At 45.5% G+C, this 16,916-nt stretch overlaps 2 protein-coding genes across 2 annotated transcripts in view; one reads left to right on the forward strand and one right to left on the reverse strand.

Annotated features, from left to right (window-relative positions):
• Parp12 (poly(ADP-ribose) polymerase family member 12) overlaps positions 1-11,987 on the forward strand; it is a 39,121-nt gene extending 27,134 nt beyond the window's left edge. The window contains exons 8-12 of the mRNA XM_074062119.1: positions 1,462-1,558; positions 7,043-7,118; positions 8,082-8,212; positions 9,115-9,266; positions 11,036-11,987. Of these exons, the coding sequence (XP_073918220.1) occupies positions 1,462-1,558; positions 7,043-7,118; positions 8,082-8,212; positions 9,115-9,266; positions 11,036-11,361 (782 nt within the window). The 3' untranslated portion in view covers positions 11,362-11,987. The remainder of the gene's footprint in view (positions 1-1,461; positions 1,559-7,042; positions 7,119-8,081; positions 8,213-9,114; positions 9,267-11,035) is intronic.
• A 3,383-nt stretch (positions 11,988-15,370) lies between these two features.
• The window catches only part of Tbxas1 (thromboxane A synthase 1), a 152,091-nt gene continuing 150,545 nt past the window's right edge, over positions 15,371-16,916 (reverse strand). The window contains exon 13 of the mRNA XM_074062122.1: positions 15,371-15,724. Coding sequence (XP_073918223.1) covers positions 15,650-15,724 — 75 coding nt within the window. The 3' untranslated portion in view covers positions 15,371-15,649. The remainder of the gene's footprint in view (positions 15,725-16,916) is intronic.

The raw sequence follows: 16,916 nt of genomic DNA on the forward strand, positions 1-16,916 counted from the left end.
GGACTTCATCCTGTTGGAGGGCAGCAAAGTGTTTTTGGTGAATTATTCTAAAGTCACTTTTGGTGACATATTCTGAAATTGCTTGCTCTTGGTCAGTTGTTTTGGCTTCTGATTTTTATAATACAGTTCTTTTATTTATTTATTTTTCCTTTTGGACAGATGATAGTATCCACAAAAGAAATTTGAGGTTGCTGACCAGTATGTATAATGAAAACAAGTCTCAGACCAAACTCTTCCATATATACTTACTAACTGTTTTTTAGGACTTATTCTGTAGGTTGAGGGAGATTCAGCTCTGTCCTTTCAGGGACTCTTGTTACAAAAGATTTACTCAAGGAGAAAGCCAAGCTTGCAGAGGGAGAGTTCTGATATCCTGTTCACTGACTGCAGATGGTCAGAATCTGCAAGTCAGGTTCATTTAGGGACATGGCCCGGTGTAAATTGGGAAATAGCAAGGGTAAATTAGTGAAAAAGCCTCTCTTTGTCTGTGGAAGCGTAGAGAAGGTTTCTAGCACATAGTTAGCCAGTCCATATATCCTGAATAACTTTTGATTTCACCAGTGAAAGCTCATTTATGATTTATGATATATTGGTAATAGGTCAATAAAAACTGACTTAAGTATGCTGTTGAGTATTGGGTGACAGAAGGGTCCATGGAAGCTGCATATGGATTGTGGACTGTGGATGGGAATGCGGTGGCTGCAGTGTGAGGGCCACACCTTCAGGTTTTTTATGCACTTTATGCTCGAATGCAGTAAGGTAAATTCCAGACATCTGTAATTTTTAATATTAAAATATTCTTAAAGTGAAAGCAAAATTAGTTTTGTACTCTTTTAAGTGTGCAGAATAGGACTTGACAGGATTTTCCTGGTGGGAGACATAACTTCTAGGAATTTGTCATTTTCAACTCATGAGGTGGTATTCCCTGCCTGCCACCCTCAGGATGACTATGAGATTTTTGAGAGTGTGGCAGCAAGAATTTTGCTTATTAGGGATGATAAGGATTTTAAAAGGTTGGTAAATACTGCTATAGAGTCAGTCTAATCAAAGTAAAAAAGTCAGAAGAGTAAAATTATTGTATTAACTCTAAATCTCACTACCTCGAGATGTGATAATTTGGTCTCAGGCTGGGCTGAAGCTTTTTTATATCCAAGCTGGGAAAAATTGCTAAGCAAAATAATGGTTTAAACAAGATTGGAAGGAACAATTTAAAAGCACTCATGTATAATTGATATGTCAATTATTAATCATTCCTCTATTCATTAAAGTCTGCCTCCTAAGGATACCTGTTTTCTTTATGAATATTTGAAATGTGTAAAACTGCCTCATTTTTAAGACTGATTCTGGGCTTTGCGTGTTGGATTAGCTTTCCAACCCATTTAATTAGTGTTTATAAAACATTACTGTCCATGTATTTGTGTGTGCGTACATGCTTTTTTCCATTGGCTATGTTGCTTTCAGCCTTTGTTCAGAAAAACCTGGCCTATGGCACCATCAGAAAGGTTTGCCGCAGACCCAAATACGTGTCTCCCCAGGATGTGCATCTGAAGCAAACCTGGTAGGTTGCACTTGGGGCACTTGTTCGATGTGTGGTATCCGTTGAGGTGTGCTCTGCAGACAGCACGGGAGGGCACTGGCTTGTGTAACTAAATGTTCTCGCACACTACTGTCATTCAAACCTTTGAGTTGAGGAAGTCGTTGAGCCAGAATGAGATTTATCCTTGTGGGTGGGAGCTTCATCACACACACTCACAAGACTGTTTGTTGGGATGTGCAAGCCTGGCTAGACTTAGAATTCAGCCCACCAGTTTGTCCTTGCAATGTGAGAGTGAGTTATAGACCTAAATTTCTTAAAATGTTGAAGTAATTGGTAGACTTATACTAATAAAAATCCACGTATTTTTTTGAATATCACGGAATACCAAAATACCAAAAATTGGTATTGCAGTCACAAATGGGTCGTCCCATCCTTAGGGTGGGTTTCCTTATGTCACACAGTGGCTGCCAGGAGCCTCTTGTTGAGCCGCTCACCTTGGGGCTCATAGGGGAGGAGAGACCTTCTGTAGCTGCTGGGAGTATTTCTTGAGCTCTGTTTGGATCAGACCCCCTTGGAAGCAGGAGTGTTGTTTAGGCTTGGGCAGGTCTGATGGTACTGGAGTTGGGTGGAGAGAGCTCAGCATTCTCCATCCCACATGGTCACAGCCTGAGGGAGGGCGGCCTGGATGGGAAGAGCCATCAAAGTGTGCCTTACAGTCTGGGCTTGTCACAGCACTGCTGTTAGCTGTGACAACTTCATTGACCTAAGAAATTGGGCTCACTTGTTTCACGGGAGACAGTATCTTTGTTCTTTTTTTAAATGTATTTTTAAATCAGCGCACTGGGTTTGAATTTAGAGCCTCACTTGTGCCACTTTTCCAGCCTCTTTGTTCTCTTAAGAGGTGTACTTCATTGGGTGTGTTTGTGAAACAAAATTCGTTTGAAAAAGAATTTGCTACAGGTAAGAGGAAAAATGTCTTGTGACTCAGGTCCAACAAAGTAACTTCTGGGAATGTGCCTTCTTTCTTCCTTTTTTCTATTAAAATTTATTTTTGACTACATGTAAAATATTTACACCAAAGTAAAAACTATATAATAAAGTATACTCAGTAGTCTCTGTTGTCTCTGCCCTGCTTCCACTGTGGTAACCATTTTCATTAGCTTCTGGCTTTTTGTTCCTCATATTTCTCTTGGTAAAAATAATCAAATGCATATGCATCTATATACATAAGAGTATTTGCTACTTCCCTACTTTTCTTGTCCAAAAGACAATATACATGTATGTCTACATATCTATGTAGTCACATCTATATACACACCCCTTTCTATACCTTTTATTTTTAAACTTAAAAATAGATTTTAGTAATCACTCTGTTTCAATTCATTGGTCTTCCTAAATCTGCCTCTTCCTTGGGGTTCTGTGTTCTGTGTATGCAACATAGTTTCCTTGCTTTTCATGGATGTTTGCCTTGTTTTCAGTCTTTTGTTATTACAAAGTATAATGTCAGAAGGAAGCATCTGGTGTTGTGCTGTTTCAGATTTCAAATGTGCTGAGGTGGATAGTTAGATCAGAGTCCTACAAGGTAAATGAAGTTCCTCTTCATGTACGTGGACCACCATGCCTTCTGCCAGGATTCATGAGGTCCTTGAAGTCCGAGGATTCCCTTGTCCTTGACAGTGAGTCGTCAGGCCCTTGAGCTTCTGTCACTCTCATAGGTGCACAAGCTGTATCAGTGTTCTTTACGTTGCTTTCTTTTATGAGTGAGGCTGAATTAGTTTTCCTGACATGTGAGGGTCACTCACTCACACCTTTTATTGTTCCCTTGGTGAGCTGGGCTGTTTCTTCTTCTTCTTCTTTTTTTTTTTTTTGGTGGTACTGGGGTTTGAACTCGGGGCCTCATGCTTGCCTGTCAGGTGCTCTACCACTTGAGCCACATTCCAGCCCTTTTTGCTTTAGTTATTTTTTGAATAGTCTTGTGTTTATGCCCAGGCCAGCCTGGTCCTCTGACCTTCTATTTCTGCCTCCTGAGTAGTTGGGATGACAGGTGTCTGCCACTATGCCCAGCTTATTGAGATGGGGTCTCACTAACTTTTTTCCTAGGCTGAACGCGAACCATGATCCTCCCAATCTCCATTCCTAATTTTTCTTACCAACTTTTTGGTATTTTTCTTAAATATCAAGGATCTTTTTTTTTTTTTTTTCTTTTTGGCGGTACTGGATTTTAATTCAGGGCCTCGTAAGTACAAGGCAAGCATTCTATCACTTGAGCCACTCTGCCAGTCCTTTTTTGTGTTGGAGTTTTTTTGAGATAGGGTCTCTTGAACTATTTGCCTGGGCTGGTCTCCACCTACAATCCTCCTGATCTCTGCCTCCTAAGTAGCTAGGATTACAGGCATGAGCCACCGGCGCCCAGCAAATATCAAGAATCTTTTATCTGTTAGGGAAATTAGCCCTTTACTGGGCTTGCAAATTTCAAATATTTTCTCTTGGCTTATTATTTACCTTTAGACTTTGCTTATAAAGTATTTTACCCCACAAAGATACTTACATTTTATTTACTTTTTTGGTCAAATGTATCAATCTGTCTCTCTCTCCCTCCTCCCTCTTCCTCCCTCCCTCACTGTTACTTCCTCCTTCCCTCCCTCTCTCTCTTTCTCTCTCTGTCATTCTCTCTCTCCAGTACTGGGTTTGAAATCTGGACTGTGCTACCTGAGTCACTCTGCCAGGTTTTTGCTTTAGTTATTTTTCAGATAGGGTCTTGTGCTTTTTCCCTGGGCTATCTGCTTAGCTGGGATTACAGAAGTGCACTGGCTTGTTTGTTGAGATGGAGTTGCTAACTTTTTGACTATGCTGGCCTCAAACTGTGATCTTCCCAATCTCCACCTCTTCAGGAGCTGGTATTATAAGCATGAGCCACCCTACTCAGCCTCAGTCTCTTTATTGCTTCTGGATTTAGAGTTTTAGTTGATTATGACCCTCCTAAAACTAGAACTCATTTTTCTTTCCCTATTTAGAGCCTACCCCAGGCAAAATTTGGAACAGTCTTTCTGTCTCCTTTCTGAGACTGGATCTCTGTGTCTTCATTCTAATTTAATTTCCAGGGTACCACACAGACACCAAATGTCAGAAGTGTAAGTGATTGGACCGGAGATGTAGCTCAGTGGTAGAATGTATGCTTAGGGTGTGCAAGGCCCTGGGTGACCCCTGGCCCTGCAAAACTGAGGGAAGAAAGAATCCCTCCCTTCCACGCTGTATACTGTTCATGCAGGTGAGGTGCCCCATTCTTCCAACCCATGTGATGCTAGCTGGTTGTCACTAATTTCAGCGAGAGGCTGCTTAGGCCCCCGTGGCCAGCTGGGACTTTGTGATTGGTCACTTTCACAAACACTTCTCTATTTACATGGTTAATGGGGCCACAGAGTATGAGCTCCATATTCAGAAGTTATAACACAGGAGTGTCATTTTTTTTCTTGCCATGCTGGGATTGAACCCAGGGACTTGTACGTGCTAGGCAAGTGCTCTATCATTGAGCTACATCCCCAGCTCTGAGGAATGTTATTTAATATAAAAATTGAACCAACATTTAAACACAACAGATACCTGGTTTGCTTCTTCACTTTCTGTCTTCCATAAAAACCTGTTTTTTCAGATGATTGATCCTTTTTCTTTTTTTTTCCTTTCCTTCTTTTGAATTTTTTTTTATCATTTCATTTTTTTCCCCTCTACTGGTTTGCAAGTTGTACACTGTGTTACTGATTTTTAAAAAGGCTATGCTAGAAACTATGTAAGTGCTTCACTTAGATACAGATAAACCAGTGTCTTTGCCCTCCTGTCAACTAATACAAGGCCTGTGTGCATACTTTTCCCATTTGCCTTTCTGTGGATACATTTCAGCTTCAAGAGGCACTGTTACGGTATACTGTGAATGAGTGCTTCATTAAAATTATTCACATCTTTGCCACTTTCTTTGTCCTTTTGAATTTCCGTAGATGAAAGTCTGTTAGAAAACTGTGCTTTTAGTTGTTCTGAATGTCTGTATTTTGTCCTTAACCTTGGAAGGTATTTTCACTGGACACAGAAGTTTAGTTGTACTTTCTTCTGGAACACTGAAGATGCCACTCCACTGTCTTCTGGTTTCTGCTATTGCTTGTGAGAAACTGACTATTGGTCTAACTTGCAGTTTTTCACTGTAATTGCTCTTTTTGCCTCTGTATAATTCTGTTTGTCTAGAGTTATACCTCACTATGTTATGTCTAGGTGTGTGTATTTACTCTGCCTGAGGTTCTTTGGGCTTCTTAAACCTGTAGTTGGTGTGTCTCACGAGTTCTACACTCTCCTCCCTGTCTGGAGCCTCCCATAGGTTCTGAGTAGATTCCACGGGGCCTTCTCATTCTGCCCTCCATGTCTCAGCTCCTCCCCACATCTTCTGTCTTATGCTGGACCACCTTCTGAATATTTTCAATTCCATATCCCTCAGATCAGTTCTCTTCCCATGGTCTAATCTGCTAGCTAGCCTGTCTGTTGAACTTTTACTATCAAGAATTCTACTTTACATTTCTAAAAGTTCTGTTTGGTCCAAGATCTTCCTGATCTTTTTATGGTTTCCTTACATATGTTTTTATAGTTTGCCTCTTATTTCTTTAAACATAGGAAGAATAACTTGATTTATAACCTGTCTGATAATTTCATTATCATAAGTCTTCTTGAGTCTGTTTCTGGCTGATTCTTTGCTAGTGGGACCTTGCCCAGTTTATTTTAATGTACCATTTTCTTAGGAATGTTATTTGTGGGACTTCCTTGAGGTTCATGCCAGCAGAAACAGGAGCTACATCTGCATAGGAAGCACAGTGCATTCACAACTTTAGGGTAATGATTTGGAGTTGTAGTCTCACAGTGCTGTCCCTTAAATCTTTGGGGCCGTATGTCTTTTAGAACTGATTGTATTCATTTATATTTTTAGAATGGTAGCATAGTGAGTGCATTATGTGACACCCTGTAATTTAGCATATTAGTATTTCTGCAATAAAGAATATGCATTGTCACTTTAAGAAGGATGAATACAGACTACAAGCTCAATCAGATATCTATTGCCAGGTGGGTTTTGTTGTAAATTTAATGTTTTTTTTTAAAAAATGTTTTTGTATATCAGTTATATATCATTTAGGCTTTTAAGAAAAGGTCTTTGGAGAGCCTTGAATTTCATGATTGTGAATAAAAACTGTGGCCCACGTGTGCTGCTTTACTCCTGTACTCTGTCCCTTCTGTGTGGTAGTGGGACATAGGCAAGAAGTGCAACTCTAAGGACTGAGAGTTTGGGTCTGGTCACATAGGCAGAGGTAAAAGTGCTCTTGGATTCATTGTGGCTGTTGTGTTTATGTGGGTCCTTGCCTGCTTTTAGAATAGGCTGTGTTAGCACTGGTGATACCAGAGAGTAGAGACCACCTGTGAGAGATTTGCTTATTTCTAAAGATTAAATGTCTAAGTGGTTTTGTTTACTTTTTGTAGCAATGTCAAGTTTCAAGGCCCAAAGAACATCCCAGACTATTGGGACCCCTCAGCCCTGCCAGACCCGGGCTTTAAGGTATGGGACTCACGCTGCCTGGAGCTGGACAGGAGGGGTTCTGTAGAGATGGGTGAGTGTGTACGAGATTGCTCTGTGAGAATGTGGCTTGCGTGGACAGGAAGACAGAAATGTTTGTGGGTTTTTTGTTTTCAGAGGTCTTGGGAATTTTAAGGCCCAATGACTACCCAGGAGATGGCTGTGGCTTTGAGGAGAGATGTTGCAGTGTTGTGGGAGGAGGATAAGCTGTGAGATTGCTAAGAAGAGCAGAAATAAGGAGCTTATGAACTGAACTTAGCCAGTAGGTACCAGTTTTACCAAGCAAGAAAAGAAAAAGGAAGGAGGGAGGAGTTACACGTGATGAGGGCCATGCAGAGGGAAGATACTGGACGCTAGCAGACAGGAGAATGGACGGTTCAGTTTGTGGCCTGCTCTCTCATGGGAGCTGTGCTGAGCAGAGTGGAGCACTCAGACTATCCTGACTAATGTTCTGCATTGCTCTGTCTGCATGGGCTTCTCAGTGGACGTCCGACAGCTAGCTGCCCACCAAGTACTTTGCAGATAGGCTTCTCCAACAGGATGAGTCCTGGCCTGGGAGGACTTTTCTCAGAGAGCTTGTACACAGCACCGGCAGATACCGCAGTGCAGGTAGCATGTGTGAAGGGCTGGAGAAGTGCACACACCTTTCCAGACATCTTGCTGTCTACCCTTTGTCTTTGGCTGATGTAGGACATCCTTGGGACACCCAGGATGGCTGACTTAGCATCATCTATCTGTCCTCTGAGCTAGTTTCCCAGAGAACAAAAGGGAGATGACAAATTTGCACATATCCCATGCTGGAGAAAACATCTTAGGGAAGGGGAAGTGGTCATCATTCTCCAGCTTTCTTGCTTATACAGTTGAAGTGGTTCTCAGCAGCCTTGGGAAGGGATTCTTCTATGTCTGCACCTTGACAGTAACCAATAAAACATTTTCCCCTTGCAGAGGATCACCCTCAGTTCTTCCTCAGAAGAGTATCAAAAAGTCTGGAACCTTTTCAAACGTACACTGCCTTTTTACTTTGTTCAGAAGATCGAGCGAGTCCAGAACTTGGCCTTGTGGGAAGTCTACCAGTGGTGCGTTGGGGCTGCCTCTTAGTGGACTGGTGGCTTTGTCTCTTACTATTAGCTGCTTACCAACATGCCCTGGCCCTCCATGACAGTTAGAGACAGAAGCACTGCTCACCCAGTGCTGATATATGCCACGAACTGTGTCTGCTCCCCTCCTTCCTCTCTTCATTAGAGCCGAGTGATGGCAAAGCCCCTTGGAGTTGAGGGGACTGAAACTTCCTTAGCTTAGGTCCTGTTGTTGTCCTGACTAGTAGCAAAGCCATCCCCACCCTGGTCCTTTCTGTCTCTTTGAAGGTCAATGGATTGGGCAGTACAGCCCACCTGCACCATCAGCCCCAGAACTTAAAGCTGTAAGAGAGCAGGGCCTCATTTTTATGTGTAAGGACCACACATAAAAGTTCTTGGCCCCCCAGCACTTCTCCATGTGAGGGTGGAAATCCACAGCTAACCTATCACATGAGTCTCCACATGAGTCTGGGTCAGTACCATCTGCACAGTGATACAGTTGGTCACAGTAGAGGGGAGAAGCTGGGCCCCCATGGACCTTGTGGCTTTCCTCTACTTCTCAGCTTCCCAGGTTCAGCTCTACTCAGGAGCAGGGTAGAGTAAGGACTCGTGCCTACTTTCCAAGGACTTTTCTGCTTCTGGAGCCTGGAGCGGAGGAAGGGAACATTTTTATTTTTCTTTTGCATTTCGCTCAGGCCCTGCTCTGCCTTCTTTCCATTCCCTGACCTGTGGCTAGAGCCTCCAGGATCACAGCCCTTATATCGTGTTCACATGATCACACGATGCTTCTCTCTCTCTGTTTTTGTTTTGTTTTGTTTTGTTTTTTTAATGCATTTTGTGGGTCTGGGAGGCTGTATTTGGTGACCAGCACTCTGCCTTCAACGTGTCCTTTGCTATTCTAGGCAAAAAGGGCAGATGCAGAAGCAAAATGATGGGAAGGAAGTGGATGAGAGGCAGCTGTTCCATGGCACCAGCACCAGTTTCGTGGATGCCATCTGCCAGCAAAACTTTGACTGGAGGGTCTGTGGTCTTCATGGTACCTCCTATGGCAAGGGTAAGGGAAGGGTGGTCTCTATCAGTGACTGGGAAACCACTTGAAAACAGCCTGACAGCTCATTCGGGCCAGGCTACCCTGGTGGGTGGTTCAGCCAGTAAGAAGTAGCCCCGTGGCCCTCTAGGAAGGCTGCCCCAATCCCTGTGGGGAACGTACTCTGCTGTCATTCGTCCATGTGTAGCCAGGAGCTCAGTTCAAGGTGCAAGGTCCCTTCTTCTCTGGCATGTTGCCTCTCTGTGGAGTGGACACCTGGAGGTAGTGACAGAGTCAAAGAGGAGAGGAGACGCCTCATTAGCCCTGACGAGGTCCTCGGACTGTGCCTCCATGACATCCTTTGAATAGAAACTTAAAACCTTCCGGAAGCTTATGCAGATGTCATTCCAGCTGTTGTATGCGTTTTCTGTTTTTCTGTCTCTTAGTTATTTTTTTATTATCATGTTATTACTGTACGGGGGGCACATTGTGACATTTACAAAAGTACTTGCAATATATCTTAGTTAAATTCACCCCTTCATTCTCCTTTATTTTCTAGTCATTTTTAAATTGTATTTGGGAATAATTTCAAACTCACAAGAAAGCTACAAGAATGACATATATATGTTATATGTATATGTAAATGCATATTACGTATGCACGTGCATACATTCACATAAAACAACTGCATGAACTGTGCCTACGTTTACCCATTTAACATACTGCCATGTTGGCTTTACCACTGATTATTTTCTGATGGCATATATGGTACCATTTCACCTTTTAACACTCCCTAAGAAGTCTTTTCTTCTTCTTCTTCCTCTTTTTCCTTTTTTTTTTTTTTTTTTCTTGTTAGTACTGGGGTCTAACTCAAGACCTCATGCTGGCTAAGCAGGTGCTGTGTCACTTGAGCCACTCCACCAGCCATTTTTGCTCTGGTTATTTTTGAGATAGGGTCTTCCTTTATGCCCAGGTTGGCCTGGATCACAATCCTCCTATTTGTGCTTCCCTGAGTACCTGGGGTGACAGGCACGCACCACCACGCCCAGCCATTGGTTAAGAGGGAATCTCCTGAACTCTTTGCCTAGGCTGGCCATAAACCTCGATCCTCCTGATGTCAGCCTTCTGAGTAGCAAGGATTACAGATGTGAGCCACCAGTGCCAGCTGAGAAGCCTTTTCTTTATAACCATAGTGTGGTTACCAAATTTAGGAAATTTAATGATCTGTGGGCCTTATTCCTATATCCATCATATAATTTCAGTGTGGTTCTGTGATGGTAGTGGGGTCAGGATGGACCAGAACCTTGTGGTAGGTTTGTGAACCCCAGTGCAGAGGTGGCTCATAGTTCTGCACGTTGGGCAGCTGGGTTCCATATGGTAGTTCCGCAAAGGGGGCCTCATTCACTTTCCATACCAACCCTCAGGTTGGGCGGGGGCAGCTCCATCTTACGGCTGAGGAAATTGAAGTTTGGGGTGAAGTAGCAGCATGCTCAGAGACCTTTAGGTTTTTGATGGATTTGGAACGGAAAGGAGTTTTTTTCTGAGTTAGGTGACTCCTCTGGTGCCCTGCCATATGGAGGAATGTTGATGACCTTGATGCATGTCCCTTCATAAGGGAAAAAGTGGAGAACGAGAACTGGGAGAAGGTGGAGGGAGGGAGATATGGTGGCAAAAGAGCAGAGGCCACTGGCATTGCCCATTGCCGGGGCACCATCCACCAGTGGGTTCAACCTTTCCCCTTCTGGGCCACGGGCCTGTCCTTCCAGAGCTAGCAGAGCTGGTGTGTGTCATTTCAGGGAGCTACTTTGCCCGAGATGCTGCCTATTCCCACCACTACAGCAAGTCCGACACACACTCCCATTCCATGTTCCTGGCCCGGGTGCTAGTGGGCGACTTCATCAGGGGCAGTGCCGCCTTCGTCCGCCCTCCAGCCAAGGAAGGCCAGAGCAGTGCCTTCTACGATAGCTGCGTGAACAGCATGTCCGACCCAACCATCTTCGTGGTCTTCGAGAAGCACCAGGTCTACCCTGAGTACCTCATCCAGTACTCCACCACCTACAAGCCCCCAGCTGGGCCCTCCATCCTGGTTGCCCTGGGCTCCCTGTTTGGCAGCCGGCAGTGAGCATAGCTAGGATGCTTCAGGCCTTTCCAGTTCGTTTGCCTTGGGAGAGCTGTTTGGGATAGCTTTTTAAAAATTATTTTTAACAAAACTTTTAATGAACTGTAGTTTAATGTGGGGTTCTCAATGAAGTTACATTCTTAATCCCTTGCTGATAATGGTTTTAGCTTTTAGGTCACTTTCGAGCTTCTCGTGGTCTCACCAGTAGTGATTATAGGTGAGCCCAGGTTTGTTTTTTTAATAATGTGTTAACGTTGTATTTTTTACTCTTTGCTGACTTTGCTGCTTATTGGCACCAGGCACAGAGTTTCTAGATGCCATTTTATGGATTTGTTTTAATTAAGTCTGTCTCTGTAGTGATTCCATTTGGGGATCTTGTGCCCACTGTTTTGCTTTTTGTCAGAGTGGCATAGTAGCTACTGCAGCCATGCAGGGAAGCACAGCCACCTGGCAGGAGACATGGAGAAGTGCCCCACAGGAGTCCACGCTTTGCCTGTGAGTGCTCATACCCACATTCCTTAAGCACACTGGACACCCTCCGAATGGGGGTCTTATGATCCCAGGACATTGGAAACCTGTGCTGCAAGTGTCAGATGAGAGTACAGAAATAAAAGAATATCTGAAGTAGATGAAGACTGGAGCTCATTCTTGAGTGCTTCTTGGGTACCAGGCACTTTACTATGTGTTGGGGATTGTCTTAGTCCTTTGGGCTACTTCAACAACATACTGTAGACAGGGTGACTTGTGGAATGGGAGATGCTTATTGCTCACGGGTTTGGAGACTAGGAAGCTTAAGATGAAGATATCTGCAGACCTGTCAGGTGAGCGCACTTTCCTGATAAACAGCCGTCTGCTCACTGCGACTTTCGTGGTGAAAGGCTCTCTCACAACTTTTATTATAAGGGCACTCATCCCCCTTGTGAGGGCCCTATCCTTGGGACCGGATCACTTCCTAAAGACCTGACATCCTAATACCATCACTTTAGGGATAACGAGTTAGGGAGAGAGACATTCAGATCACAGCAGGGCCATAACAGACCTAATGCTGCTGGCCTCACTGGGGCTGTGTGGATTGATGGCGAAGCTGAAGGTTTGGGCCTCTCACTTGCTGGGTTCCCTTCCAAGGCCCTAGAAAGGACCCTAGCAATATGGTCCCACGATCATACATTTTGGTAAGGTTTAGAGAAGTTACAGAGTTGTATTTTTTTCTTTTCACAACTGACAGAAGATTTTAGCCCTGCCAAAGCCAGGTTCACCATTGAACAGTGTGTGTCGGGGACAGGGAGAGCTGTGTGTGTTCCATACTCTGTAAGTTTGGTGCCTGCCTCTTGGATGCTGGTAATTCTGGACAAGTTGGCAGAGGGGCTGGCCCCTCCTAAAAAGGTGTGACCTTGGTTTGTCCTGTGATGTTTAGATCCAAGTCAGTTTTACTACATTTCCCATCTTTAGAGTGAGCCAAAACCATACAGTGTGATTTTTTTTTTTTTTTTTTTTGGTGGGACTGGGGTTTGAACTCAGGGCTTCACATTTGCAAAGCAGTCATTCTATCATTTGATCCACACTTCCAGTCCGTTTTGCTCTGGTTATTTTGGAGATGGGTTTTGTGAACTATTTGGACTGGCCTTGAATCTGGATCCTCCTGATCTCAGCCTCCCAAGTAGCTAGGATTACAGAGATGAGCCACTAGTCTGGCTTGGGATAGTATACTTGATCAAGCCAGAAGAGAGCCAAGTTAAATGGCCAGAAAAGTGAAGAAGCAGCTGCACATCTATACCCATTAGCAGGGCCAATGATGTACTCATGTGGTGTGATTTTCCCAGCCCCCAAGTGGTCTGTGTACAGCTTGACAGTTCCTCAGTGACTTTTTTTTTTTTTTGGTGGTACTAGAGTTTGAACTCAGGGCCTTGCACTTGCTGGGCAGGTGCTCAACCACTTGATTTTTTGATTAAATCATTGGTTCTACTACAGTGGTGGGAAGGGCCCCAGAAGCCCATCAGATGAGGGACTCCTCTGAAAATGTGCAGATGTGCACCTCCCATGCTCCTTTGCCCTCTAGCTGTGGGAGCAGTGGAAAGCTGGACTGCTCCCTGGGGGTGTGGCTGGAAGAGTGACCAAATGAACAGCGTGGAGTGGGAGGTGGCCAAAATCTTCAGAAAGCTGCCCGTGCTATGAAGATTGCAGAGGTCACTGGATTTGGTGACTTTTGAGGAAACAGTTAGGAAGAGAAACTCCCTGGACTGGCACAGCTGGAGAGGGCTGCATGGGGGGTGGGGCAGCTGTTCCTGCAGATTCAGGAGGAGCTGGGCACTTGATAGGAGCCAGGATGCTGCAGCTCCTGAGATGCCTGATGCAAAGGTGTAGGAGCCTGGGCTGGGGTGTGTGAATGCACTGAGTAGTGGTGGTGAGGACCTAGTGCGATACAGAGCAGGTTCTGTGGAAGATTCAGCCAGGGCACTTCCTGCCATTTCCTGCCCGGGGTTGTTGGTAGGGATAAGGAATGGGGAGGTCAAACAGTGGATGGGCTGGGAGTCTAGCAGTTCTCACATGTTTTGCTATGTGTGAAAATGTGACCACCTGTGCACAGAAGGTGAGGGAGGCCCAAAGGCACTGAGGGGTAGAGCCAGAGGTAACCTGGTGGGCTCAGGTGGGAGCTCTGTTCCCAGCAGTGACCCAGGTGCTCAGTTGGGCCCATCTGTACACAGAGGTTCTGCCATGGCTGTAGGGTGGTAAGGGATTAGGGGACAATAAGGGAGGCAGACAGGTCCCCAGTGGGTAAGCCCCAGGGCCAGCCATCAAGAGAATTCAGGTCATGGAGAAGATCAGGTGGTAGCAACAAGGATGTGGAGAGGCCATGTGAGGGGCTCTGGGCTTGCCTGGACCTCCGAGAGCTTGGGCAGTCCAGGCAGTGGCTGGGACGGTGTTGGGAGAGAGGCTGCCCTCCTCCAGGGAGGCCTGAGTGAGAAGGGGGCTGCGGGAGAGCTGTGCGGGGAGCAGTGACGTGGTGTGGGCTGAAGGGGCTGGAGAGCACCAAGTTTGGAGGCTGCATTCCCAGCAGGACATGTGTGGGAATGTTTTCTGCCAATGATCCTGAAACCCAGATTTTCTAAAGATGGGTTGTCAGCAACTGGGTATCATTTCATGGCTTGAGGATTCCTACTAAGGTTGTCCTTCATGGCATCTGGCCCCATGAGGCTGCTTAGATGTCAAGTACATCTTCCTGCTTTACAGGTGAGGAAACTGAGGCACAGGAGCGAAAAGACAAGCAGCCAAGATCATACAACTGCTGGGACGACCATGGGATCTGGTTGGCAAGTGCCTTCTTGAGTGTGACTTTAGTGACACAATCATTATTTTTACTAAAATTCACCTCTAAAGTTTGATTTTCTTGATCAAGATTAAGAAATGATGCCCTTTAAAAGAAAAAGGATATTTTAGCCTGTATCATTTTCTGTCTTTGGACATGTACTCTAAAGTTCGTATGACCCCCTCCTAGGAGGAGCAAAGCACAATTAATCTCTGGGGTCACTTTGGAGGTCAAGTCTTTCATGAGAAACTAAAAAGGCCCCAAGCTGGTGTCATCAGGACAGCCTCATCTGAATGTCTGCATGTCTCTGCACTATAGAACCGGAGGCCAGGATTTCCTTTAAAACACCATGTTCTTAGGGCTGGGAGTGGTGCTACACATCTATAATCCCAGCTATTCAGGAGGTGGAGATCGGAAGGACTGTTGTTCCAGGCCAGCCCAGGCAAAAAGTTAGCAAGACCCCATCTCAACAAACAATCTGGGTGTAGTAGTGTGTATGTATAATCTTAGATATGTGGGAGTTCAGTAGGTTTGGAGTCGGAGGCCTGTCCTGGGCAAAAAGCATGAGATACTCTTCAAAAAAATAATTAAAGCAAAAAGGGGCTAAGGGAGTGAGTGGCTCAAGTAGTAGTACAACTGGCTAGCAAACTCAAGGCCCTGAGTTCAAGCCCCAGTACTGTCAAATAAACCCCAGCATATTCTCAACGGTTTTGTCAAAACTGTGTTTTTGTTTATTTATCTACAAACCTTCACTCAGAGTGAGCTCAGTGGTTCCAACCTCATTGGCAATGTCAAAAGTGACTTGGACAAACATTTACTAAGCATTTGGGATCTGTTCGGTAAGTGGGGTACTCGGGTACTCTCAGTCACCCCAGCGATGTTTCTTTAAACACCTGCATTCCTCTGTGTTTTCCTTGAACTTACAGGAGCCCATTTGCAGATGTCATAGCCATGTGGCACTGCCTGCTTAGCCAGGCGCCTTCTGCATCAGCGGGACACGATCTTAAGGTAGACACCATTTTTTGGAGCTAGGGCAGAGCTGGATTCTAGCTGCAGTGGTACCTGAAACAGAGGAGATGAAAATAATTGTCAAGAGTTCACGGTGTCTACAGGAGAGGTGCTCGGAATCGGCCCGAAGCGGGGTGTGTGGAGCTCTGGTTGTGGGCCGATGGGTAGGGGGCAAAGGCACCTCTCAGTGGGGCCCTGGTTTCCCGGAAGCCAACCAAGCTACCCCTTGGGGACTGATGGGGCCCCTGCAGCACTCAGTTTCCCCAGGTGAATAACCACACAGCGAAGAGCCTGTGTGGCTCTGCATTTATGCACCTGAGAAGGCCAGGTGACACAGTAGAATCAGAGGTTCAGGGAGGCCAAGGAACTTGACTAAGGTCACAGGATGGGAAGGCTGAGAGCCAAGTTCTGCACACGCCAGCCATCCCTGCCATCCCTCGACGCCCAGGCTGTTCCCAGCTTGTCCAGGTTGTGAGCTGGCCACCTCCCTGACATCCAAAACCTTCCCAAAGGCAGAGGCCATGAAGGGCTGGGGGCTTGGAAGGAAAGTCAGAGTTACTCAGGAAGCCGCTCCCAGGAGTGTGTGCAAAATGATTCAACGAGCCCTTAGAGTGAAGAAGGAAAACAGGTTTCTAGCTGGGGCCTCAGCAGGCTTTACCAGAAGCCTTTGTGGGTTATATCAGACCAGACACCAAGATGGTCTGGACCTGGACAGTGAGCACTCTGAATATGGGACTGAGGGGTTTTTTTTGTTTTGTTTCATTAACCCAGGGTCTTGCTGTGCTACCGAGTCTGACCTCGGACTCTCAATCCTCCCACCTCAGCCTCCCCAGTGCTGGGACCATAGGTGGGCTTACCATGCCCAGCTAAGGGTTAGAGTTGATGTGCTCACAATTAAAACATAGCCATGTGTAGTTAGAGGCACAGCCTGGGTCTAGGCAAGCTTGAAATGTGTTCAAAAAAAAAAAGGAGAGATGGGTTGGGGCTGGTGAAACCAGGGAGGACCTCCTAGAGGAAGTGACCTGGGTGGGGCTAGACGTGAGTGAAGCCACATGAAGGGACTTCTTAGAGGATGGCTGGTTCTTGAGGTGGGGAGTGCTCATGGAAGCATTTTTAGCCATTGCTGTGGACATCTGGGTCGGTCTGACAAGCCTGAAAAGGAAAGACTTTCCGCTGGACTGCAGCAGTCAGGCTCTGTCTTTTCTGCTGCCTGTCTTGGTGCGGTCCCTCCCTGTGCCAGCCATGA

This window comes from Castor canadensis, chromosome 2 (genome assembly GCF_047511655.1).
Source record: "Castor canadensis chromosome 2, mCasCan1.hap1v2, whole genome shotgun sequence".
Classification (NCBI taxonomy): domain Eukaryota; kingdom Metazoa; phylum Chordata; class Mammalia; order Rodentia; family Castoridae; genus Castor; species Castor canadensis.